The 25,998-nt window shown below is 36.1% G+C and overlaps 1 protein-coding gene across 1 annotated transcript; it reads left to right on the top strand.

Annotated features, from left to right (window-relative positions):
• Positions 1-24,822: 24,822 nt before the first annotated feature.
• Positions 24,823-25,685, top strand: LOC139888421 (uncharacterized). Its single transcript, XM_071871432.1, has 3 exons — positions 24,823-24,959; positions 25,055-25,372; positions 25,478-25,685. The coding sequence occupies exons 1-3, from the start codon at positions 24,823-24,825 to the stop codon at positions 25,683-25,685; spliced, it is 663 nt and encodes a 220-aa protein (XP_071727533.1).
• The last annotated feature ends 313 nt before the right edge of the window (positions 25,686-25,998 follow it).

The raw sequence follows: 25,998 nt of genomic DNA, 5'->3' as shown, positions 1-25,998 counted from the left end.
TTTAAGTTTATTAAGTCAGATGTCCTCGTTAGTAACCTACAACTAGTTGTCCATAGTTAGATGTACAGAAATAAATTGATATATATTATCTTGAATCAATCCACGACCCAGTGTATACACGTCTCAGGCTAGATCACAACTCAAAGTATATATATTTTTGGAATCAACCTCAACCCTGTATAGCTAACTCCAACAATACTGCATATAGAGTGTCTATGGTTGTTCTAAATAATATATATACATGGGTCGATATGATATGTCAAAACATTTGCATACGTGTCTATGGTATCTCAAGATTACATAATATATTAGAATACATGTATAATACAATATAATTTAGCTAGAATATGATTTGTATAGAATTGTTACAATAATTCCCGTAGCTACAACAATCAAAAAATATCCAATCTTGTTTTACCCATAACTTCTTCGTTTTAAATCCATTTTGAGTGAATCAAATTGCTATGGTTTCATATTGAACTCTATTTTATGAATTTAAACAGAAAAAGTATAGGTTTATAGTTGAAAATATAAGTTACAAGTCGTTTTTGTAAGAGGTAGTCATTTCAGTCGAAAGAACGACGTCTTGATGACCATTTTGAAAAACATACTTTCACTTTGAGTTTAACCATGATTTTTGGATATAGTTTCATGTTCATAAGAAAAATCATTTTCCCAGAAGAACAACTTTTAAATCAAAGTTTATCATAGTTTTTAATTATCAAACCCAAAACAGCCCGCGGTGTTACTACGACGGCGTATGTCCGGATTTACGGTGTTTTTCGTGTTTCCAGGTTTTAAATCATTATGTTAGCATATCATATAGATATAGGACATGTGTTTAGTTGATTTTAAAATTCAAGTTAGAAGGATTAACTTTTGATTGCGAACAAGTTTAGAATTAACTAAACTATGTTCTAGTGATTTCAAGTTTAAACCTTCGAATAAGATAGCTTTATATGTATGAATCGAATGATGTTATGAACATCATTACTACCTCAAGTTTTGTGGATAAACCTACTGGAAAATAGACAAATGGATCTAGCTTCAAAGGATCCTTGGATGGCATGAAAGTTCTTGAAGCAGAATCATGACACGAAAACAAGTTCAAGTAAGATTTTCACTCGAAATAAGATTGTTATAGTTATAGAAATTGAATCAAAGTTTGAATATGAGTATTACCTTATATTAGAAATATATCTTACTATAAATAAGAAAGATTTCTTGAGGTTGGATGATCACTTTACAAGATTGGAAGTAAGCTAGCAAACTTGGAAGTATTCTTGATTTTATGAAACTAGAACTTATAGAATTTATGAAGAACACTTAGAACTTGAAGATAGAACTTGAGAGAGATCAATTAGATGAAGAAAATTGAAGAATTAAAGTGTTTGTAGGTATTTTTGGTCGTTGGTATATGGATTAGATATAAAGGATGTGTAATTTTGTTTACATGTAAATAAGTCATGAATGATTACTAATATTTTTGTAATTTTATGAGATATTTCATGCTAGTTACCAAATTAAGGTTCCCACATGTGTTAGGTGACTCAAATGGGCTGCTAAGAGCAAATCATTGGAGTATATATACCAATAGTACATACATCTAAAAGCTGTGTATTGTACGAGTACGAATACGGGTGCATACGAGTAGAATTGTTGATGAAACTGAACGAGGATGTAATTGTAAGCATTTTTGTTAAGTATAAGTATTTTGATAAGTGTCTTGAAGTCTTTCAAAATTGTATGAATACATATTAAAACACTACATGTATATACATTTTAACTGAGTTGTTAAGTCATCGTTAGTCGTTACATGTAAATGTTAATTTGAAACCTTTAAGTTAACGATCTTGTTAAATGTTGTTAACCCAATGTTTATTATATCTAATGAGATGTTAAATTATTATATTATCGTGATATTATGATATATTAATATATCTTAATATGATATATATATACATTTAAATGTCGTTACAACGATAATCGTTACATATATGTCTCGTTTCGAAATCCTTAAGTTAGTAGTCTTGTTTTTACAGATGTAGTTCATTGTTAATACACTTAATGACATGTTTACTTATCATTTATCATGATTAAACATAGTGTATCAATATCTTAATATGATTCATATGTATTTAGTAAGACGTTGTTATAACAATAATCGTTATATATATCGTTTCGAGTTTCTTAATTCAATAAACTCAATTTTATGTATATAACTCATTGTTAAAATACCTAATGAGATACTTAATTATCATAATATCATGTTAACTATATATATAATCATATATATATGTCATCATATAGTTTTTACAAGTTTTAACATTTGTGAATCACCGGTCAACTTGGGTGGTTAATTGTCTATATGAAACCTATTTCAATTAATCAAGTCTTAACAAGTTTGATTGCTTAACATGTTGGAAACACTTAATCATATAAATATCAATTTCATTTAATATATATAAACATGGAAAAGTTCGGGTCACTACATACAATACAACTAAACACTTACAACTAATATTGTCAAGCATTTGATGCATCAAAAGTCCATTTTACTTCTATCAAACCCTAACTCAAATCATAATTTCATCAATCATGTTAATGGAGTCTTTCCAAGTCAACCTACACATCAAATTGAAGCTAGTGATGCTATTAACACATTTAATACATACACTTTTAACATCTAACAACATTTAGGCAACAAAATCCCAAGATTAAACACACCAAACTTCAAGTTCATGCTAGTTAATTAAAATAACAAAAACGAGCATATAAATCACATATTTATGTTAGACTTGAGCCATAGACAGTAATTAACACTTCTATAAGTTAAAAATATCAAGAACACAAATTCTAATGTTTTTAGAAAGTTACCCAAATGCAATGAGATTGGTATGGATTCGAAGAGGAAGATGCAAGGATTCCGAATATGTAATTTATTTTAGTTGATGCTTGCTAGATTCAAAATAGATGATGATTCTTTGTTTGGTTGTTTGAGAGAAGAAGAATGGGAGTATTAGAGAAAGAGGAGGATGAATGAATGGAGGAGGAAGGGTTTGACCCTTGACCTAGTCAAATGTTTGGCATCTTTGCGAGTTTAGTCCCTCAAGTTTGAATCGGGTGCGTGAATTAACTAAACGAGATAATTTAAAACGCGTATTAGCGGAAGATGTTATAATTATATAACGGACTTTAAAATAACATAACAGAAGGTAAACAGAAAAAGGCGAGATGTTACATTACCTACTCCTTAAAAGAAATTTCGTCCCGAAATTTAAGTAGGCGTAGTGGTCGTGGTTTCTTCCTCGAGATCTTGCGTTTTCGAATCCACGAATAAATGAGGGTATTTCGTTCGCATTTGATCTTGCCTTTCCCAAGTAAACTCGGGTCCCCTTTTGGAGTTCCAACGGACCTTGACAATTGGAATTCGGCTTTGTTTTAGCGTTTTGACAGAGTGGTCCACAATTTCAACCGGTTCCTCCACAAAATGAAGTTTGTCATCAATAGTAAGCTCCTCGAGAGGGATGATGAGTTCGGGTTCGGCAAAACACTTCTTCAAATTTGACACATGGAAAGTAGGATGAAAGGAGCTCAGTTGAGGCGGAAGATCTAAACGATAACGGTTTTAACACTCTCCAAGATTTCGAAAGGACCAATATATTGCGGATTTAGTTTCTCGCGTTTCCCAAAACGGATTACACCTTTCCAAGGTGCGACTTTTAACATTACGCGATCATCGACTTGAAATTCAAGGTCGTTGCGTCTTTTGTCGGTATAGCTCTTTTGACGACTACGGGCCGTCCGGAGCCTATCTCGGATTTGAACGATCTTCTCGGTTGTTTCATGAATGAGTTCGGGTCCGGTGATTTGTGTGTCGCCTACTTCGGCCCTACAAAGAGGTGAACGACATTTTCAGCCATATAATGCTTCGAGTGGTGCGGCGTTAATACTCGCGTGATAACTATTGTTGTAGGAGAATTCGGTGAGAGGCAAGTGCTTGTCCTAAGCTTTTCCGAAATCGATAATGCAAGCTCGTAGCATGTCTTCCAAGGTTTGAATTGTGCGTTCACTTTGTCCGTAGGTTTGCGGATGGTATGTGGTGCTCATGTCTAAACGTGTTCCCAACGCTTCTTGTAAAGTACGCCAAAATCTAGAAACAAAACGGCCATCTCGATCGGAAATAATCGATAAGGGGACACCGTTGAAATGTCCCGTTCTTATTGATTAAAAATGTTTCATATTAATTGATTTCGTTGCGAGGTTTTGACCTCTATATGAGACGTTTTTCAAAGACTGCATTCATTTTTAAAACAAACCATAACCTTTATTTCATAAATAAAGGTTTAAAAAGCTTTACGTAGATTATCAAATAATGATAATCTAAAATATCCTGTTTACACACGACCATTACATAATGGTTTACAATACAAATATGTTACATCGAAATCAGTTTCTTGAATGCAGTTTTTACACAATATCATACAAACATGGACTCCAAATCTTGTCCTTATTTTAGTATGCAACAGCGGAAGCTCTTAATATTCACCTGAGAATAAACATGCTTTAAACGTCAACAAAAATGTTGGTGAGTTATAGGTTTAACCTATATATATCAAATCGTAACAATAGACCACAAGATTTCATATTTCAATACACATCCCATACATAGAGATAAAAATCATTCATATGGTGAACACCTGGTAACTGACATTAACAAGATGCATATATAAGAATATCCCCATCATTCCGGGACACCCTTCGGATATGATATAAATTTCGAAGTACTAAAGCATCCGGTACTTTGGATGGGGTTTGTTAGGCCCAATAGATCTATCTTTAGGATTCGCGTCAATTAGGGTGTCTGTTCCCTAATTCTTAGATTACCAGACTTAATAAAAAGGGGCATATTCGATTTCAATAATTCAACCATAGAATGTAGTTTCACGTACTTGTGTCTATTTTGTAAATCATTTATAAAACCTGCATGTATTCTCATCCCAAAAATATTAGATTTTAAAAGTGGGACTATAACTCACTTTCACAGATTTTTACTTTGTCGAGAAGTAAGACTTGGCCACTGTTGATTCACGAACCTATAACAATATATACATATATATTAATGTATGTTCAAAATATATTTACAACACTTTTAATATATTTTGATGTTTTAAGTTTATTAAGTCAGCTGTCCTCGTTAGTAACCTACAACTAGTTGTCCACAGTTAGATGTACAGAAATAAATCGATAAATATTATCTTGAATCAATCCACGACCCAGTGTATACGTATCTCAGTATTGATCACAACTCAAACTATATATATCTTGGAATCAACCTCAACCCTGTATAGCTAACTCCAACATTCACATATAGAGTGTCTATGGTTGTTCCGAAATATATATAGATGTGTCGACATGATAGGTCGAAACATTGTATACGTGTCTATGGTATATCAAGATTACATAATATACAATACAAGTTGATCAAGTTATGGTTGGAATAGATTTGTTACCAATTTTCACGTAGCTAAAATGAGAAAAATTATCCAATCTTGTTTTACCCATAACTTCTTCATTTTAAATCCGTTTTGAGTGAATCAAATTGCTATGATTTCATATTGAACTCTATTTTATGAATCTAAACAGAAAAAGTATAGGTTTATAGTCGGAAAAATAAGTTACAAGTCGTTTTTGTAAAGGTAGTCATTTCAGTCGAAAGAACGACGTCTAGATGACCATTTTAGAAAACATACTTCCACTTTGAGTTTAACCATAATTTTTGGATATAGTTTCATGTTCATAATAAAAATCATTTTCTCATAATAACAACTTTTAAATCAAAGTTTATCATAGTTTTTAATTAACTAACCCAAAACAGCCCGCGGTGTTACTACGACGGCGTAAATCCGGTTTTACGGTGTTTTTCGTGTTTCCAGGTTTTAAATCATTAAGTTAGCATATCATATAGATATATAACACGTGTTTAGTTAATTTTAAAAGTCAAGTTAGAAGGATTAACTTTTGTTTGCGAACAAGTTTAGAATTAACTAAACTATGTTCTAGTAATTACGAGTTTAAACCTTCGAATAAGATAGTTTTATATATATGAATCGAATGATGTTATGAACATCATTACTAACTCAAGTTTAGTAGGTAAACCTACTGGAAGTGACAAGAAATGATCTAGCTTCAAAGGATCTTGGATGGCTTGAAAGTTCTTGAAGTAGGATCATGACACAAAAACAAGTTCAAGTAAGATTTTTACTCGAATTAAGATAGTTTATAGTTATAGAAATTGAATCAAAGTTTGAATATGAATATTACCTTGAATAAGAAAGATAACCTACTGTATATAACAAAGGTTTCTTGATCTTAGATGATTACTTGGAATGGATTAGAAAGCTTGGAAGTAAATTAGTAAACTTGAAGGGATTTTTGAAGTGTTCTTGAAGTGTTCTTCCTATGATGATTATAGCTTGATTATTGAAGTGATTTTTGATGAAGATGATGATTAACTACTGGAAAAATAAGTTCATAATAGTGTGGGTGTGTTGAGAGAGAATTAGAAAGAGAATTGGAAGTGAAATGGAGTGAATGATGAGTGGTAATTGGTGAGTGGTGAGTGGGGTTAAAAGGAGTTCTAGTTAGTTGACTAGCTCATGGTAGAAGTTAAAATTGATTAGTCATACATGACATAATCAAGAGTGGAATCCCATGCTAGTTCCTATTGGTATATACCTATAGTAAGTACGTTTTGAAGCTGTGTATAATACGGGTAAGAATACGACTAGAATTCTTGATGAAAGAAAAGAATGGGAAAGTAACTGTAACCATTTTCGTTAAGTATGAGTGTTTTGATATATGTCTTGAAGTCTTCCAAAAGTATTTTAATACATCTAAATACACTACATGTATATACATTTTAACTGAGTCGTTAAGTCATCGTTAGTCGTTACATGTAAGTGTTGTTTTGAAACCTTTAAGTTAACGATCTCAATTAATGTTGTTAAACCATTGTTTATTATATCTAATGAGATGTTAAATTATTATATTATCATGATATTATGATATATTAATATATCTTAATATGATATATATACATTTAAATGTCGTTACAACGATAATCGTTACATATATGTCTCGTTTCGAAATCCTTAAGTTAGTAGTCTTGTTTATATGTATATAACTCATTGTTAATATACTTACGGAGATAATTAATTATCATAATCTCATGTTAACCATATGTATATCCATATATATATCGTCATGTCGTTTTTACAAGTTTTAACGTTCGTGAATCGCCGGTCAACTTGGGTGGTCAATTGTCTATATGAAACATATTTCAATTAATCAAGTCTTAACAAGTTTGATTGCTTAACATGTTGGAAACATTTAATCATGTAAATATCAATCTCAATTAATATATATAAACATGGAAAAGTTCGGGTCACTACAGTACCTACCCGTTAAATAAATTTCGTCCCGAAATTTTAAGCTGTTGAAGGTGTTGACGAATCTTCTGGAAATAGATGCGGGTATTTCTTCTTCATCTGATCTTCACGCTCCCAGGTGAACTCGGGTCCTCTACGAGCATTCCATCGAACCTTAACAATTGGTATCTTGTTTTGCTTAAGTCTTTTAACCTCACGATCCATTATTTCGACGGGTTCTTCGATGAATTGGAGTTTTTCGTTGATTTGGATTTCATCTAACGGAATAGTGAGATCTTCTTTAGCAAAACAATTCTTCAAATTCGAGACGTGGAAAGTGTTATGTACAGCTGCGAGTTGTTGAGGTAACTCAAGTCGGTAAGCTACTGGTCCGACACGATCAATAATCTTGAATGATCCAATATACCTTGGATTTAATTTCCCTCGTTTACCAAATCGAACAACGCCTTTCCAAGGTGCAACTTTAAGCATGACCATCTCTCCAATTTCAAATTCTATATCTTTTCTTTTAATGTCAGCGTAGCTCTTTTGTCGACTTTGGGCGGTTTTCAACCGTTGTTGAATTTGGATGATCTTCTCGGTAGTTTCTTGTATAATCTCCGGACCCGTAATCTGTCTATCCCCCACTTCACTCCAACAAATCGGAGACCTGCACTTTCTACCATAAAGTGCTTCAAATGGCGCCATCTCAATGCTTGAATGGTAGCTGTTGTTGTAGGAAAATTCTGCTAACGGTAGATGTCGATCCCAACTGTTTCCGAAATCAATAACACATGCTCGTAGCATGTCTTCAAGTGTTTGTATCGTCCTTTCGCTCTGCCCATCAGTTTGTGGATGATAGGCAGTACTCATGTCTAGACGAGTTCCTAATGCTTGCTGTAATGTCTGCCAGAATCTTGAAATAAATCTGCCATCCCTATCAGAGATAATAGAGATTGGTATTCCATGTCTGGAGACGACTTCCTTCAAATACAGTCATGCTAACTTCTCCATCTTGTCATCTTCTCTTATTGGCAGGAAGTGTGCTGATTTGGTGAGACGATCAACTATTACCCAAATAGTATCAAAACCACTTGCAGTCCTTGGCAATTTAGTGATGAAATCCATGGTAATGTTTTCCCATTTCCATTCTGGGATTTCGGGTTGTTGAAGTAGACCTGATGGTTTCTGATGCTCAGCTTTGACCTTAGAACACGTCAAACATTCTCCTACGTATTTAGCAACATCGGCTTTCATACCCGGCCACCAAAAATGTTTCTTGAGATCCTTGTACATCTTCCCCGTTCCAGGATGTATTGAGTATCTGGTTTTATGAGCTTCTCTAAGTACCATTTCTCTCATATCTCCAAATTTTGGTACCCAAATCCTTTCAGCCCTATACCGGGTTCCGTCTTCCCGAATATTAAGATGCTTCTCCGATCCCTTGGGTATTTCATCCTTTAAATTTCCCTCTTTTAAAACTCCTTGTTGCGCCTCCTTTATTTGAGTAGTAAGGTTATTATGAATCATTATATTCATAGATTTTACTCGAATGGGTTCTCTGTCCTTCCTGCTCAAGGCATCGGCTACCACATTTGCCTTCCCCGGGTGGTAACGAATCTCAAAGTCGTAATCATTCAACAATTCAATCCACCTACGCTGCCTCATATTCAGTTGTTTCTGATTAAATATGTGTTGAAGACTTTTGTGGTCGGTATATATAATACTTTTGACCCCATATAAGTAGTGCCTCCAAGTCTTTAATGCAAAAACAACCGCGCCTAATTCCAAATCATGCGTCGTATAATTTTGCTCGTGAATCTTCAATTGTCTAGACGCATAAGCAATCACCTTCGTTCGTTGCATTAATACACAACCGAGACCTTGCTTTGATGCGTCACAATAAATCACAAAATCATCATTCCCTTCAGGCAATGACAATATAGGTGTCGTAGTTAGCTTTTTCTTCAATAACTGAAACGCTTTCTCTTGTTCATCCTTCCATTCAAATTTCTTCCCTTTATGCGTTAATGCAGTCAAGGGTTTTGCTATTCTGGAAAAGTCTTGGATGAACCTTCTGTAGTAACCAGCTAGTCCTAAAAACTGGCGTATGTGTTTCAGAGTTTTCGGGGTTTCCCACTTTTCAACAGTTTCTATCTTTGTCGGATCCACCTTAATACCTTTTTTGTTCACTATGTGACCGAGGAATTGAACTTCTTCCAACTAAAATGCACACTTTGAAAATTTAGCGTACAATTCTTCCTTCCTCAATACTTCTAACACCTTTCTCAAATGTTCACCGTGTTCTTGGTCATTCTTTGAGTAAATAAGTATGTCATCAATGAAAACAATGACAAACTTGTCAAGGTATGGTCCACACACTCGGTTCATAAGGTCCATGAACACAGCTGGTGCATTAGTTAAACCAAATGGCATGACCATAAACTCGTAATGACCGTAACGTGTTCTGAAAGCAGTCTTTGGAATATCATCTTCTTTCACCCGCATTTGATGATACCCGGAACGTAAGTCAATCTTTGAATAAACAGACGAGCCTTGTAGTTGATCAAATAAGTCGTCGATTCTCGGTAGTGGGTAGCGGTTCTTGATGGTAAGTTTGTTCAACTCTCGGTAGTCGATACACAACCTGAATGTACCATCTTTCTTCTTGACAAACAAAACAGGAGCTCCCCACGGTGATGTGCTTGGTCGAATGAAACCATGCTCTAAAAGTTCTTGTAATTGGCTTTGCAGTTCTTTCATCTCGCTGGGTGCGAGTCTGTAAGGAGCACGAGCTATTGGTGCAGCTCCTGGTACAAGATCTATTTAAAATTCAACGGATCGATGTGGGGGTAATCCCGGTAATTCTTTCGGAAATACATCGGGAAATTCTTTTGCGACGAGAACATCATTGATGCTCTTTTCTTCAGTTTGTACTTTCTCAACGTGTGCTAGAACAGCATAGCAACCTTTTCTTATTAGTTTTTGTGCCTTCAAATTACTAATAAGATGTAGCTTCGTGTTGCCCTTTTCTCCGTACACCAGTAAGGGTTTTCCTTTTTCTCGTATAATGCGAATTGTATTTTTGTAACAAACGATCTCTGCTTTCAATTCTTTCAACCAGTCCATACCGATTATCACATCAAAACTCCCTAACTCTACTGGTATTAAATCAATCTTAAATGTTTCGCTAACCAGTTTAATTTCTCGATTCCGACATATATTATCTGCTGAAATTAATTTACCATTTGCTAATTCGAGTAAAAATTTACTATCCAAAGGCGTCAATGGACAACTTAATTTAGCACAAAAATCTCTACTCATATAGCTTCTATCCGCACCCGAATCAAATAAAACGTAAGAAGATTTATTGTCAATAAGAAACGTACCCGTAACAAGCTCCGGGTCTTCCTGTGCCTCTGCCGTATTAATATTGAAAACTCTTCCGCGGCCTTGTCCATTCGTGTTCTCCTGGTTCGGGCAATTTCTAATAATGTGGCCCGGTTTTCCACATTTATAACAAACTACATTGGCATAACTTGCTCCGACACTACTTGCTCCGCCATTACTCGTTCCGACACCATTTGTTCCTTTCGTTCTATTAACCCCTGGTCCGTAGACCTCACACTTCGCCGCGCTATGACCATTTCTTTTACACTTGTTGCAAAATTTGGTGCAGAACCCCGAGTGATACTTTTCACACCTTTGGCATAGCTGCTTCTGATTGTTGTTGTTGTTGCGGTTATTATTGTTGTTGGGATGATTGTTGTAGTTGCTGTTGTTGTTGTTGTTGTTGTTGTTGTTGTTGTTGTTGTTGTTGTTGTTGTTGTTGTTGTTGTTGTTGTTGTTGGGCCGTTTGTTGTAGTTGCGATTGATGTTGCGATTGTTGGGATAATTGTTGCGATTATTGTTGTAATTGCTGTTATTGTTGTATTGGTGATTCTTATCACCATTTTCCTCCCACTTTCTTTTGACTTGCTTCACATTGGCTTCTTCAGCAGTCTGTTCTTTAATTCTTTCTTCAATCTGGTTCACTAGTTTGTGAGCCATTCTACATGCCTGTTGTATAGAGGCGGGCTCGTGTGAACTTATATCTTCTTGGATTCTTTCCGGTAATCCTTTCACAAACGCGTCGATCTTCTCTTCCTCATCTTCGAATGCTCCCGAACACAATAGGCACAATTCTGTGAATCGTCTTTCGTACGTGGTAATATCAAATCCTTGGGTTCGTAACCCTCTAAGTTCTGTCTTGAGCTTATTGACCTCGGTTCTGGGACGGTACTTCTCGTTCATCAAGTGCTTGAATACTGACCACGGTAGTGCGTACGCATCGTCTTGTCCCACTTGCTCTAGATAGGTATTCCACCATGTTAACGCAGAACCTGTGAAGGTATGCGTAGCGTACTTTACTTTGTCCTCTTCAGTACACTTACTTATGGCAAACACCGATTCGACCTTCTCGGTCCACCGTTTCAATCCGATCGGTCCTTCGGTTCCATCAAATTCCAAAGGTTTGCAGGCAGTGAATTCTTTGTAGGTGCATCCTACACGATTTCCTGTACTGGTAGATCCAAGGTTATTGTTGGTATGTAGCGCAGCCTGTACTGCGGCTATGTTTGAAGCTAGAAAAGTACGGAATTCCTCTTCATTCATATTCACGGTGTGTCGAGTAGTCGGTACCATTTCCTTCAAACTAGTCAAATGGAACAAGTTAATCATACAGAATATTAAGAGTAGTTAATAGTATTTCGTAGCATAATATGAACTCATTTATAAAAGCTTTTTCTTCATATTAGCGTTTTATAAGTTTAAATTCGGGTAGTACCTACCCGTTAAGTTCATACTTAGTAGCTAATATACAATTCAACTACTACAATTCTATATGAAAAACTGATTATAATAATATTTCGCGTTCAAACTTTTATACAATATTTTACAAACTTACAATACCGCTTATTTTACATAAAGCATGAAATATAGCACACAATAACTTTGATACAAGATAGTTGTGAAGATAATTCTAGCTAGTACACAAGTCGTTCAGCAAAGGCAATAAAGACACGTAATTCATACGTCCAGAAACAAGTCATGCATTCTGGTTTTACTAGGACTACTTCCCAACCTTGGTCTTGTGGAACATAACCGTTATGGCCGTTGATAAGACAGCGTGTTGTAACGTCGTCAAAGGGACGAGGGTTACGTAATGTCCAACAGTCCCGTAACAATCTAAAAACCTCATTTAGTACCCCAATTACCGACTCCGTCACTTGTGGGAACGTTTTGTTTAATAGTTGTAGGCCGATGTTCTTGTTCTCACTTTGGTGAGAAGCGAACATTACTAATCCGTAAGCATAACATGCTTCTTTATGTTGCATGTTAGCCGCTTTTTCTAAATCACGAAGTCCAATATTCGGATATATTGAGTCAAAATAATTTCTTAACCCATTGCGTAAAATAGCATTTGGGTTCCCCGTAATATATGCGTCAAAGTAAACACATCGTAACTTATGGATTTCCCAATGTGATATCCCCTATCTTTCGAACGAAAGCCTTTTATAAACCAAGGCATTCTTGGAACGTTCTTCGAATGTCTTACAAACTGATCTCGCCTTAAATAGTTGTGCCGAAGAATTCTGACCGACTCTAGACAAGATTTCATCAATCATGTCTCCGGGTAGGTCTCTTAAAATATTGGGTTGTCTATCCATTTTGTGTTTTTATACTGTAAAATAGACAAGAGTTAGATTCATAAAAAAAATACTTATTAATACAAGCAATTTTTACATATATCATAAAGCATAAGCACACTATATTACATATATTACACCACACGAATACAACTATCTTATTCCGACTCGCTTGTTTCTTCTTCTTCGGTTTTGGTTCCTTTTGCCAAGTTTCTAGGGATATATGATGTTCCCCTAATACGAGCCGTCGTTTTCCACATTGGTTTAGAAAAACCTGGTGGTTTAGAGGTTCCCGGGTCATTGTTACAACTTAAGGACTTCGGGGGTTGACGATACATATAAAGTTCATCGGGGTTGGAATTAGATTTCTCTATTTTTATGCCCTTTCCCTTATTATTTTCTTTTGCCTTTTTAAATTCAGTTGGGGTAATTTCTATAACATCATCGGAATTCTCGTCAGAATCCGATTCATCGGAGAATTGGTAATCCTCCCAATATTTTGCTTCCTTAGCGGAAACACCATTGACCATAATTAACCTTGGTCGGTTGGTTGAGGATTTTCTTTTACTTAACCGTTTTATTATTTCCCCCACCGGTTCTATTTCTTCATCCGGTTCCGATTCTTCTTCCGGTTCCGATTCTTCTTCTGGTTCCAACTCTTCTTCCGGTTCCTCTTCGGGAACTTGTGAATCAGTCCATGAATCATTCCAATTTACATTTGACTCTTCATTATTATTAGGTGAGTCAATGGGACTTGTTCTAGAGGTAGACATCTATCACATAATATCAAAAGCGTTAAGAGATTAATATATCACATAATATTCACATGTTAAAAATATATAGTTTCCAACAAAATTTGTTAAGCAAAATCATTTTTCAAGTAAACACGGTCGAAGTCCAGACTCACTAATGCATCCTAACAAACTCGATAAGACACACTAATGCAAAATTCTGGTTCTCTAAGACCAACGCTCGGATACCAACTGAAATGTCCCGTTCTTATTGATTAAAAACGTTCCATATTAATTGATTTCGTTGCGAGGTTTTGACCTCTATATGAGACGTTTTTCAAAGACTGCATTCATTTTTAAAACAAACCATAACCTTTATTTCATAAATAAAGGTTTAAAAAACTTTACGTAGATTATCAAATAATGATAATCTAAAATATCCTGTTTACACACGACCATTACATAATGGTTTACAATACAAATATGTTACATCGAAATCAGTTTCTTGAATGCAGTTTTTACACAATATCATACAAACATGGACTCCAAATCTTGTCCTTATTTTAGTATGCAACAGCGGAAGCTCTTAATATTCACCTGAGAATAAACATGCTTTAAACGTCAACAAAAATGTTGGTGAGTTATAGGTTTAACCTATATATATCAAATCGTAACAATAGACCACAAGATTTCATATTTCAATGCACATCCCATACATAGAGATAAAAATCATTCATATGGTGAACACCTGGTAACCGACATTAACAAGATGCATATATAAGAATATCCCCATCATTCCGGGACACCCTTCGGATATGATATAAATTTCGAAGTACTAAAGCATCCGGTACTTTGGATGGGGTTTGTTAGGCCCAATAGATCTATCTTTAGGATTCGCGTCAATTAGGGTGTCTGTTCCCTAATTCTTAGATTACCAGACTTAATAAAAAGGGGCATATTCGATTTCGATAATTCAACCATAGAATGTAGTTTCACGTACTTGTGTCTATTTTGTAAATCATTTATAAAACCTGCATGTATTCTAATCCCAAAAATATTAGATTTTAAAAGTGGGACTATAACTCACTTTCACAGATTTTTACTTCATCGAGAAGTAAGACTTGGCCACTGTTGATTCACAAACCTATAACAATATATACATATATATTAAAGTATGTTCAAAATATATTTACAACACTTTTAATATATTTTGATGTTTTAAGTTTATTAAGTCAGCTGTCCTCGTTAGTAACCTACAACTAGTTGTCCACAGTTAGATGTACATAAATAAATCGATAAATATTATCTTGAATCAATCCACGACCCAGTGTATACGTATCTCAGTATTGATCACAACTCAAACTATATATATCTTGGAATCAACCTCAACCCTGTATAGCTAACTCCAACATTCACATATAGAGTGTCTATGGTTGTTCCGAAATATATATAGATGTGTCGACATGATAGGTCGAAACATTGTATACGTGTCTATGGTATCTCAAGATTACATAATATACAATTTAAGTTGATCAAGTTATGGTTGGAATAGATTTGTTACCAATTTTCACGTAGCTAAAATGAGAAAAATTATCCAATCTTGTTTTACCCATAACTTCTTCATTTTAAATCCGTTTTGAGTGAATCAAATTGCTATGGTTTCATATTGAACTCTATTTTATGAATCTAAACAGAAAAAGTATAGGTTTATAGTCAGAAAAATAAGTTACAAGTCGTTTTTGTAAAGGTAGTCATTTCAGTCGAAAGAACGACGTCTAGATGACCATTTTAGAAAACATACTTCCACTTTGAGTTTAACCATAATTTTTGGATATAGTTTCATGTTCATAATAAAAATTATTTTCTCAGAATAACAACTTTTAAATCAAAGTTTATCATAGTTTTTAATTAACTAACCCCAAACAGCCCGCGGTGTTACTACGACGGCATAAATCCGGTTTTACGGTGTTTTTCGTGTTTCCAGGTTTTAAATCATTAAGTTAGCATATCATATAGATATAGAACATGTGTTTAGTTAATTTTAAAAGTCAAGTTAGAAGGATTAACTTTTGTTTGCGAACAAGTTTAGAATTAACTAAACTATGTTCTAGTGATTACGAGTTTAAACCTTCGAATAAGATAGTTTTATATATATGAATCGAATGATGTTATGAACATCATTACTACCTCAAGTTTAGTAGGTAAACCTACTGGAAGTGACAAGAAATGATCTAGCTTCAAAGGATCTTGGATGGCTTGAAAGTTCTTGAAGTAGGATCATGACACAAAAACAAGTTCAAGTAAGATTTTTACTCGAATTAAGATAGTTTATAGTTATAGAAATTGAATCAAAGTTTGAATATGAATATTACCTTGAATAAGAAAGATAACCTACTATATATAACAAAGGTTTCTTGATCTTAGATGATTACTTGGAATGGATTAGAAAGCTTGGAAGTAAATTAGTAAACTTGAAGGGATTTTTGAAGTGTTCTTGAAGTGTTCTTCCTATGATGATTATAGCTTGATTCTTAAAGTGATTTTTGATGAAGATGATGATTAACTACTGGAAAAATACGTTCATAATAGTGTGGGTGTGTTGAGAGAGAATTAGAAAGAGAATTGGAAGTGAAATGGAGTGAATGATGAGTGGTAATTGGTGAGTGGTGAGTGGGGTTAAAAGGAGTTCTAGTTAGTTGACTAGCTCATGGTAGAAGTTAAAATTGATTAGTCATACATGACATAATCAAGAGTGGAATCCCATGCTAGTTCCTATTGGTATATACCCATAGTAAGTACGTTTTGAAGCTGTGTATAATACGGGTAAGAATACGACTAGAATTCTTGATGAAAGAAAAGAATGGGAAAGTAACTGTAACCATTTTCGTTAAGTATGAGTGTTTTGATATATGTCTTGAAGTCTTCCAAAAGTATTTTAATACATCTAAATACACTACATGTATATACATTTTAACTGAGTCGTTAAGTCATCGTTAGTCGTTACATGTAAGTGTTGTTTTGAAACCTTTAAGTTAACGATCTCAATTAATGTTGTTAACCCATTGTTTATTATATCTAATGAGATGTTAAATTATTATATTATCATGATATTATGATATATTAATATATCTTAATATGATATATATACATTTAAATGTCGTTACAACGATAATCGTTACATATATGTCTCGTTTCGAAATCCTTAAGTTAGTAGTCTTGTTTATATGTATATAACTCATTGTTAATATACTTATGGAGATACTTACTTATCATAATCTCATGTTAACCATATATATATCCATATATATATATCGTCATGTCATTTTTACAAGTTTTAACTTTTGTGAATCGCCGGTCAACTTGGGTGGTCAATTGTCTATATGAAACATATTTCAATTGATCAAGTCTTAACAAGTTTGATTGCTTAACATGTTGGAAACATTTAATCATGTAAATATCAATCTCAATTAATATATATAAACATGGAAAAGTTCGGGTCACTACAACCGTGATGGGCGACGATCTCTTTAATGTAAAGTTGTGCAAGTTTCTCCATTTTGTCGGTTTCCTTCATGGCTAGGAAGTGGGCGGATTTGGTGAAACGGTCTACAATAACCCAAATAGTATCATAACCGCTCGCCGTTCTTGGTAGTTTTGTGATAAAATCCATCGTTATTCTCTCCCACTTCCATTGTGGGATTTTGGGTTGTTGAAGTAATCCGGACAGTCTTTGATGTTCGGCTTTGACTTTGGAGCAAGTTAGGCACTTTCCCACATAAATGGCGACGTCCCTTTTAATGTTCGGCCACCAATATTGTTCTTTGAGGTCGTGGTACATCCTATTGGCACCGGGGTGAATCGTATATCTTGACTTATGGGCTTCGTCTAAAATAAGGCTTCGTAGGTCCCCATAACTAGGTACCCAAATTCTTCCGGCGAAATATTGGAGTCCGGTTTCTTTAACTTCGAATCGAGAGGTGAGGACGTTCAAGTGTTCGAGAGAGATGTTTTCATCCTTGAGAGCCTCATCTTGGGCTAAACGAATTTGGCTATTGAGATTGGTGTGGATGGTGATGTTTAAAGCTCAGACACGAAGAGGCACTGCTCTTTCTTTTCGACTTAAGGCATCGGCTACTACATTTGCCTTTCCAGGATGGTAACGAAGCTGACAATCGTAATCGTTCAAGGTTTCAATCCACCGTCGTTGTCTCATGTTTAGTTGCTTTTGGTCGAAGATGTGTTGGAGGATTTTGTGATTGGTGAAGATAGTACTCTTGGTTCCATAAAGATAGTGTCTCCACATTTTAAGTGCAAAGACAACGGCTCCGAGTTCGAGATCATGTGTCGTGTAGTTCCGTCCATGAATTTTTAGTTGTCGAGAGGCATAAGCAATGACTTTCTTTCGTTGCATCAATACACGCCCAAAACCATGTTTCGAGGCATTGCAATCAAGGTTGCGAAAGACGCGAGATGGGGTCGAGACGGTCGGGTCCTAAAAGGGTCGATACGGTCGAGACGGAGGTCGAGACGGATGTTGACTAACGTTGACTTTTAAATAAAAATGTTATATATTATATATATTGTACATTACATTATTCCAAACATAAGCATTTTACACATGTTTAAATACTTCAACATTTTAAGCATAAAAAAAGAAACCCTAAGTAATAGCACAGCGTTTAATTTTTTTTAATAAAAAAAAAAGAAAAATAAAACTTGAAAAAAATCAGAAAACCCGTTTTTTCCCGTCTCGGACCGTGTTTGACCGTCTTTTGACAGTTTTTTGGCCGATTTCTATTTTTTCAAACGTTTTATGTATAAACGGGACGGGGCACTCCAAAATCCGTCTACACCCCCGTTTACACCCCCGTTTTTTCCGTTTTTTACAACACTGATTGCAATATAAAACAAAATCATCATTGCCTTCGAGAAGTGACAAGATAGGAGCGGTGGTTAGCTTTGTCTTCAAGATTTGAAATGCGGATTCTTGCTCGGTCGCCCAAATGAATTTCTTTCCCTTGTGAGTTAACGCGGTTAGAGGACGTGCAACCAAAGAGAAGTTTTCGATGAATCTACGATAGTACCCGGCGAGACCCAAGAATTTACGAATGTGAGTAGGAGTAGTAGGAGTCTCCCATTTGCTAATGGCTTCGAGCTTTGCGGGATCGACCTTAATACCTTGGTCGCTTACGATATGACCGAGAAATTGAACTTCCTTCAACCAAAATTCACACTTGGAGAATTTGGCATAGAGTCGTTCTTGTCTCAAGAGTTCGAGCACGAGTCGAAGGTGTTGTTCGTGTTCTTCTTCGCTTTTAGAATAGACCAAGATGTCATCGATGAACATAATAATGAATTTATCGAGATACGGTTTGCTCACGCGGTTCATAAGGTCCATGAACACCGTCGGTGCGTTAGTGAGACCAAATGGCATTACAATAAATTCATAACTACCATAACGAGTCCAGAAAGCGGTTTTGGAGACATCTTCCCCCTTAACCCTTAATTGATGATAACCTGAGTGGAGATCGATTTTCGAATATACACGAGATCCTTGTAGTTGATCAAAGAGGTCATCGATGCGTGGAAGAGGATATCGGTTCTTAACCATCAATTTGTTTAGTTCACGATAGTCGATACACATTCGTAGGGATCCATCTTTCTTCTTAACGAATAAAATCGGAGCGCCCCATGGTGAATGGCTAGGTTGGATAAAACCGCGATCAAGTAGTTCTTAAATTTGACTTTGCAATTCTTGCATTTCGGATGGAGCAATTCTATACGGTGCACGTGCTACGGGTGCGGCTCCCGGAATAAGATTGATTTGGAATTCAACTGGTCGATGAGGTGGAAGTCCCGGTAATTCGTCGGGAAATACATCGGAAAAGTCACTAACAATTGGCACATCATCGATATGCTTCTCGTCAGTTTCAACTTTCTTAATGTGGGCTAGAATCGTGAAACAACCTTTACGAAGGTACTTTTCAACTTTAAGGCACGAGACGAGGTTGAGTCCGGTGCAACTCTTATCGCCATAGACAATCAAGGGTTCACCATTCTCGATAGGAATTTGAATCGCTTTAAGATCACAAAGGATGTGAGATTTTGTTTTGGCTAGCCAATACATACCAATGATTGCATCGAAGCTCCCTAGTTCTATAGGTATTAAGTCAATTTCAAACTCTTTACCCATTAAGTTTAACGTACACCCCCGATAAAATTTGTCGGCACTCAATAGTTTACTGTTGGCCACTTTAATGGTATAGGTAGTATCTAGTGGAAGTGGTGGAGTGCTAAAAGAATGAGTCAAAGTCTTGGATACAAAACTCTTGTCGGCACCCGAATCGAATAAGCAAGAGACATAGTAATTGTTGAGAAGAAAAGTACCCGTGACTAGTTCATTGTCATCTCGGGCTTCCTCGATGTTAATGTTGAAAGATCGGTCACGCGTATTGGGGTTATCTTTCTTCTTTGGGCATGCATTTCTATAATGACCTTGTTGGCCACATCCGTAACAAGTGACCGCCTTTGGTGCATTGGGCCCCTTTTGAGCGACGGGGGCGACGTTTCTACAATCTTTGGCCATGTGACCAATTCCTTGGCACCGGTGTCAAACTAGCGTGCCACATCACCAAAATGATGCTTGTGGTATTTGTTGCAAAAATGTTTGGTTCCGGCATAACTTTTCTTGCCGTCAGAGGTGAGAGGCTTTTTGATGAAGTTGTTGTTGCTTGATTGGGGGGCTTCCCATTTTCTTTTGTTGTTACCCGACTTATCCTCGGCTTTAGGTGCCGGTATATCGATTTCGTCCATCGTTTCTATTAATTTGCGGGCCATATTCGAAGCTTTGATGATTAGTGAGTTTGGATGACATTACCCCGTATTTGATGCTCTTTGGAAGACCATCCATGTAAAGTTTAACCCTTAAAGACTCGGGGTTCACGAGTTTTGGGCACATCAAGGGTAGCTCGGTAAATCGTTGATTATAAGAAATGAGGTCGTTCCCGACCGCTTTTAGAGTCCTTAGCTCTTGTTCGAGCTTGCGAGTCTATTCACGTGGGAAGTATTCGATGATCATCTTTTCCTTTAAGTCGGACCAAGAGAGTGCGTGGACTTCATCGGTACCCACCGATTGTACATACGTGTTCCACCATGTGAGAGCGATTCTGGCGAAAGTGTGGGTGGAATATTTGACCTTGTCTTGGTCCCGACAACCGCTTATGCTAAAGACGGCTTCCGTTTGTTCAAACCATCGGGTGAGCATAACCTGTCCCCCGGTCCCATCAAAAGTATGAGGTTTGCACCCCATGAAATCTTTGTAGGAGCATCCCTCATTTGAGTTACCGGCTCCATTGTTGTTGTTGTTGTGGTTGTTGTTATTGTTGTTGTTGTTGGATGAGTGACCAGCCCTGGCCGCATCCACGACGGTGGCTATCATTCGTTGTAGAGCTTGTTCGGGTGTTTCATGGCGTGGTACACGGCGATGAGGCATTGTTCCTTCAAAACACAAGAATATCGTTGATTAGTATTCTCAATAATACTAACCATGATATGGAATGAGATAAAGAGAAAATTTTCCTTGACCCGCCTTAAATTCTTTATGTCATATTGTCGAAACGTTCATATGAGTCACCGTAATATAATCCCGGAAATTATATTACCCTAATTCTATGTGCATTCGACATTACTTCACTAAGTCAAGGTGGCGTGTCAATCAAATTAAACAACGTGAGATTAAGATGGTATAAAAGTTAGATATGAATAGAAGAGTTCGAGTGTAAATGCACAAGTAGTCAAGTAGTTCCTACTTCAATTCTATATGCCGGTTGTAGTCTAGACTCACTAATGTATCCTATGACTCGGGGTTGACACTAATGAACTCTAAATTCCTACAACCAATGCTCTGATACCAACTGTAGCGACCTGACAAAATCGTCATTGACGGCGCCATCTACTTAGGTCCCATTAGGTGATCATAAGTCTTTAAAATGACGTTTGACCAAAATATGTCGCATTCATTTCAGATGTAAAGATGTTTCAAGTTTACAAAAGTAGTTCAACAACTAGTGACGTTACAACGTTTTACGTACAAATGAAACCTATGCGACAGAGTTTAAATGTAAAGTCAAAAGATGCTCCATGTATGCATGTATACTCGACATCCAAGCAAGTATCAAAATAGTGAGCGGAAGCATGTAACACATATCGTTCAAGGACCTGAGAAAAACATAGAAAATCTGTCAACGAAAATGTTGGTGAAATCATAGGTTTAGTAAGTACGTACGCAAGTAAGTTGAACCACAAGATTTATAACGTTGAAGTAATAGTAAGAACATTCTAAAAGTTGTTATCACGAGCACCCAATTATCAATGCTTAACTAACGTTACCCCATCACAAATAGTGTTAGAACATACACTGTTTCTCGAAAATATATTTCATCCGCATAACGGTAGCGAACCGTCCGAATGAGGGTTTGTCAAACCCATATGGCCATACAACATAAGTTCTCGCTTACACCCGGCAAGTGTAACTAATGATAATCGAATTAAGGATTTGTGTTCTAACTCGTACGTAGAATGTTTGTTTTCGTACTTGTGTTCACTTTGTTAATCGAAACGTTTATGTTTTTCTCATCCCAAATGTAAGTTTAAAAGAGTAAAAGTGGGACTATGATCTCACCTTGAGTGCATGAGTAATAAGGTACTTCACAAGTAAACGTGTGCAAGGACAATTGCTAGTCTTGACCTAAACAAGTAGGTTGTATCAATAACGGTAAACATGATGGGTCAAAGTTATTCAATTAGTCATATGGCTCATTACGACTCGATTAATTAGCATGTGAATCAAATTTGTCAAGTTTCATCCAAGATACAAGTATAAGAGCAAGCTAGAATGATTGCATAAGTAATTGGTTAAGTTTGATCAAAGGTCAACTTTGGTAGGGTCAAAGTCAACGAAAAGTCAACACATTCGGGTCGGGTCCCGAACTATTTTTCTGAGGTTTTTAATCATATATAAGCATGTTAGAACAAGTTACATGTGAATCGGAGGTGCGTAGCATAATTAGAATTAAATGGTAAACGACCACGAAATCAGAACCTGGCAGTTCATCTGGACGGCGTCCAGATGTGAAGGCCTGGATGGCGTCCAGATTAGTGTACAGACCTGCTTTGCTGAAAACACACAAGTGCACGAACCAAAACCCAAACAATCCCAATTTATGACCCGCAAACAATCAAAACATGTATCTTATATCATCGGAAAGGTATTTTGACGAGGAAAACAACTAAACACCTTTCATCAAACAATTCATCATTTACATCAACCAAAAACGCATTAAATTCCTATCATTTATGACATTCAAGTTCATAATTGCACATTTATGATTCGGGAATTAAATGCACATATCCAATACGCCGTTTCGAAGGTAATTACGCATACAATACAACTAAACACTTACAACCAATATTGTCAAGCATTTGATGCATCAAAAGTCCATTTTACTTCTATCAAACCTTAACTCAAATCATAATTTCATCAATCATGTTAATGGAGTCTTTCCAAGTCAACCTACACATCAAATTGAAGCTAGTGATGCTAGTAACACATTTAATACATGCACTTTTAATATCTAACAACATTTAGGCAACCAAATCCTAAGATTAAACACACCAAACTTCAAGTTCATGCTAGTTAATTAAAATAACAAAATCGAGCATATAAATCACATATTCATGTTAGACTTGAGCCATAGACACTAATTAACATTTCTATAAGTTAAAAACATCAAGAACACAAATTCTAGTGTTTTTATAAAGTTACCCAAATGCAATGAGATTGGTATGGATTCGAAGAGGAAGGTGCAAGGATTCCGAATATGTAATTTGTTTTAGTTGATGCTTGCTAGATTCAAAATAGATGATGATTCTTTGTTTGGTTGTTTGAGAGAAGAAGAAAGGGAGTATTAGAGAAAGAGGAGGATGAATGAATGGAGGAGGAAGGGTTTGACCCTTGACCTAGTCAAATGTTTGACATCTTTGCGAGTTTAGTCCCTCAAGTTTGAATCGGGTACATGAATTACCTAAACGAGATAATTTAAAACGCGTATTAGCGGAAGATGTTATAATTATATAACAGACTTTAAAATAACATAACGGAAGGTAAACGGAAAAAGGCGGGATGTTACACCATGACACCCAGCCTAGCCTAATCATCTTAAACCCAATTAATCATGATAAACCCAATATTCCAAAACAAGCATATTCTGACCCCATTACCAAACCTTTTTCACCATTACTCACCCCAAACACCAAGCGTAGAAGCATACCCCCATCCAACCCTAATCCTGTACGCGTTTCCCCCAATTTCAGTCCCGTCTCAAAGCTTAAGCTGGTGGAGGAGACCTCAATTTCATCTCAACAAAACTCAATTAACACTAGAGCACTGACGACCTGTAAAATCGACACAAAAAGAACCAATCCCAAAGCTAAAACCACCTCCAAACCTCATGTGGATAATCACTCCCAAGGAAATCGGTCCTCATCAATCCCTTGCATCAATTGCATGTGATCAACACCTGGAAACTGGAAAACCTCGTCAAGATTTTTGAGAATAAAATTATTAGCTAGATTGGGAAGTAGCCAAAAGAAAAAAGACGGTTGCAGTAAGTGTAGAAGGAGAACTTCGGGTAGTAACATTCCTCGTAATACAAAGAAATCCAAGATACCGAAACACTCCAAAAATGTTTCAGGACATGGTACTGTCGAAGCACATTCATACTAGTCGAGCTCCCAAACCACAAGCAGAAACCACGTTCGAAATGATACAGCAGGAAAGGCAAATTCAAGGAAGAGTGATGAAGTTTATGAATATGGGAAGATGCTGGGTTTAAAGTGGCCTGAAGAAAATCATCAGGGCAGACCCCAAATGTAAGTATGTTTGCGTCTTATACTTCGATGTTTTCATCATCTATAATGAAGATACTATCATTGAATATTAGAGGTTTCGGGAAAAAAGGTGCTTTTGGGTGGGTTAAAAATCTGTGTAGCGTCGAAAAACCAGACATCCTGGCGCTTCAGGAAACAAAATGTAAGGAAGTAAATGATTTTTGGTTTTCAATTTATGGTGGTCTAATGATTTCGGGTATACACAAAAAGAGGCGATTGGCTACTCAGGTGGTATAATGTTAATATGGGAATCTAGCAGGTTCATTTTCGAGGCTTCAATGAAAAGTGATTTTTTCATCGCGATAAGAGGAAAATGGAAACAATCGCAAGGTGAATCTTATATCGTAAACGTATACGGACCTCATGCTGATGCAGGTAAAATCAGATTGTGGGACGCATTAGACAACATGGCGCGTAGTAGCGATTCTAGTTGGTTATTATGCAGGGATTTTAATGAGGTGCGAGACGAGGATGAAAGATTCAATAGTGTCTATATCCCCAGTCGTGTGCATAGATTTAATGATTTCACCAAAAACAATGGACTTGTAGAAATCCCCTTGGGTGGAAGAAAATTTACGTGAGTGTGTGACAATGGCTTCAAAATGAGCAAACTCGATAGATTCCTCGCATCCGAAAAATTTCTAAACCTATGGTGTGACCTGTCGTCTATTGTTCTTGGAAGGAAATTTTCAGACCACTGTCCCATCGCTCTCAGAGATAAATTGTTCGATTTTGGGCCGAAACCTTTCAGATTTTTTGATGAGTGGCTAAACAAGGAAGAGGTGAATCAAATAATTATGGATGCATGGAGTCAGGATGTCAACATGTCTAGAAAGAATTGCGTCTTTCGTAACAAGCTTAAAAATGTTAAGGCGGCACTTAAAGCATGAAATGGATCGACCTACAGTAACATGGACCAGGAGATACTACTGCTAAAATCTCAGGTAGAAGAGTGGGAATCTTTAGCTGAAAAGAGACAGTTAAATGAATTGGAAAGGTTATCATGGATGGAAACTAGAAAGACTTGGTTAGATAAAGAAAGGGCAAAAGCAAATATGCTCCGATAAAAAGCGCGGGTAAAGTGAACCCTCGAGGGAGACGAGAATTGTAGCTACTTTTACTCCATTATTTGTCAAAGATATAATAAGAACAACATCCGCGGACTTATGATCAATGGATTATGGAACGAAAATGCAGATGACA

Source organism: Rutidosis leptorrhynchoides, chromosome 1, assembly GCF_046630445.1.
Source record: "Rutidosis leptorrhynchoides isolate AG116_Rl617_1_P2 chromosome 1, CSIRO_AGI_Rlap_v1, whole genome shotgun sequence".
Lineage (NCBI taxonomy): Eukaryota > Viridiplantae > Streptophyta > Magnoliopsida > Asterales > Asteraceae > Rutidosis > Rutidosis leptorrhynchoides.
This window is presented reverse-complemented; position numbering and strand designations above follow the sequence as displayed.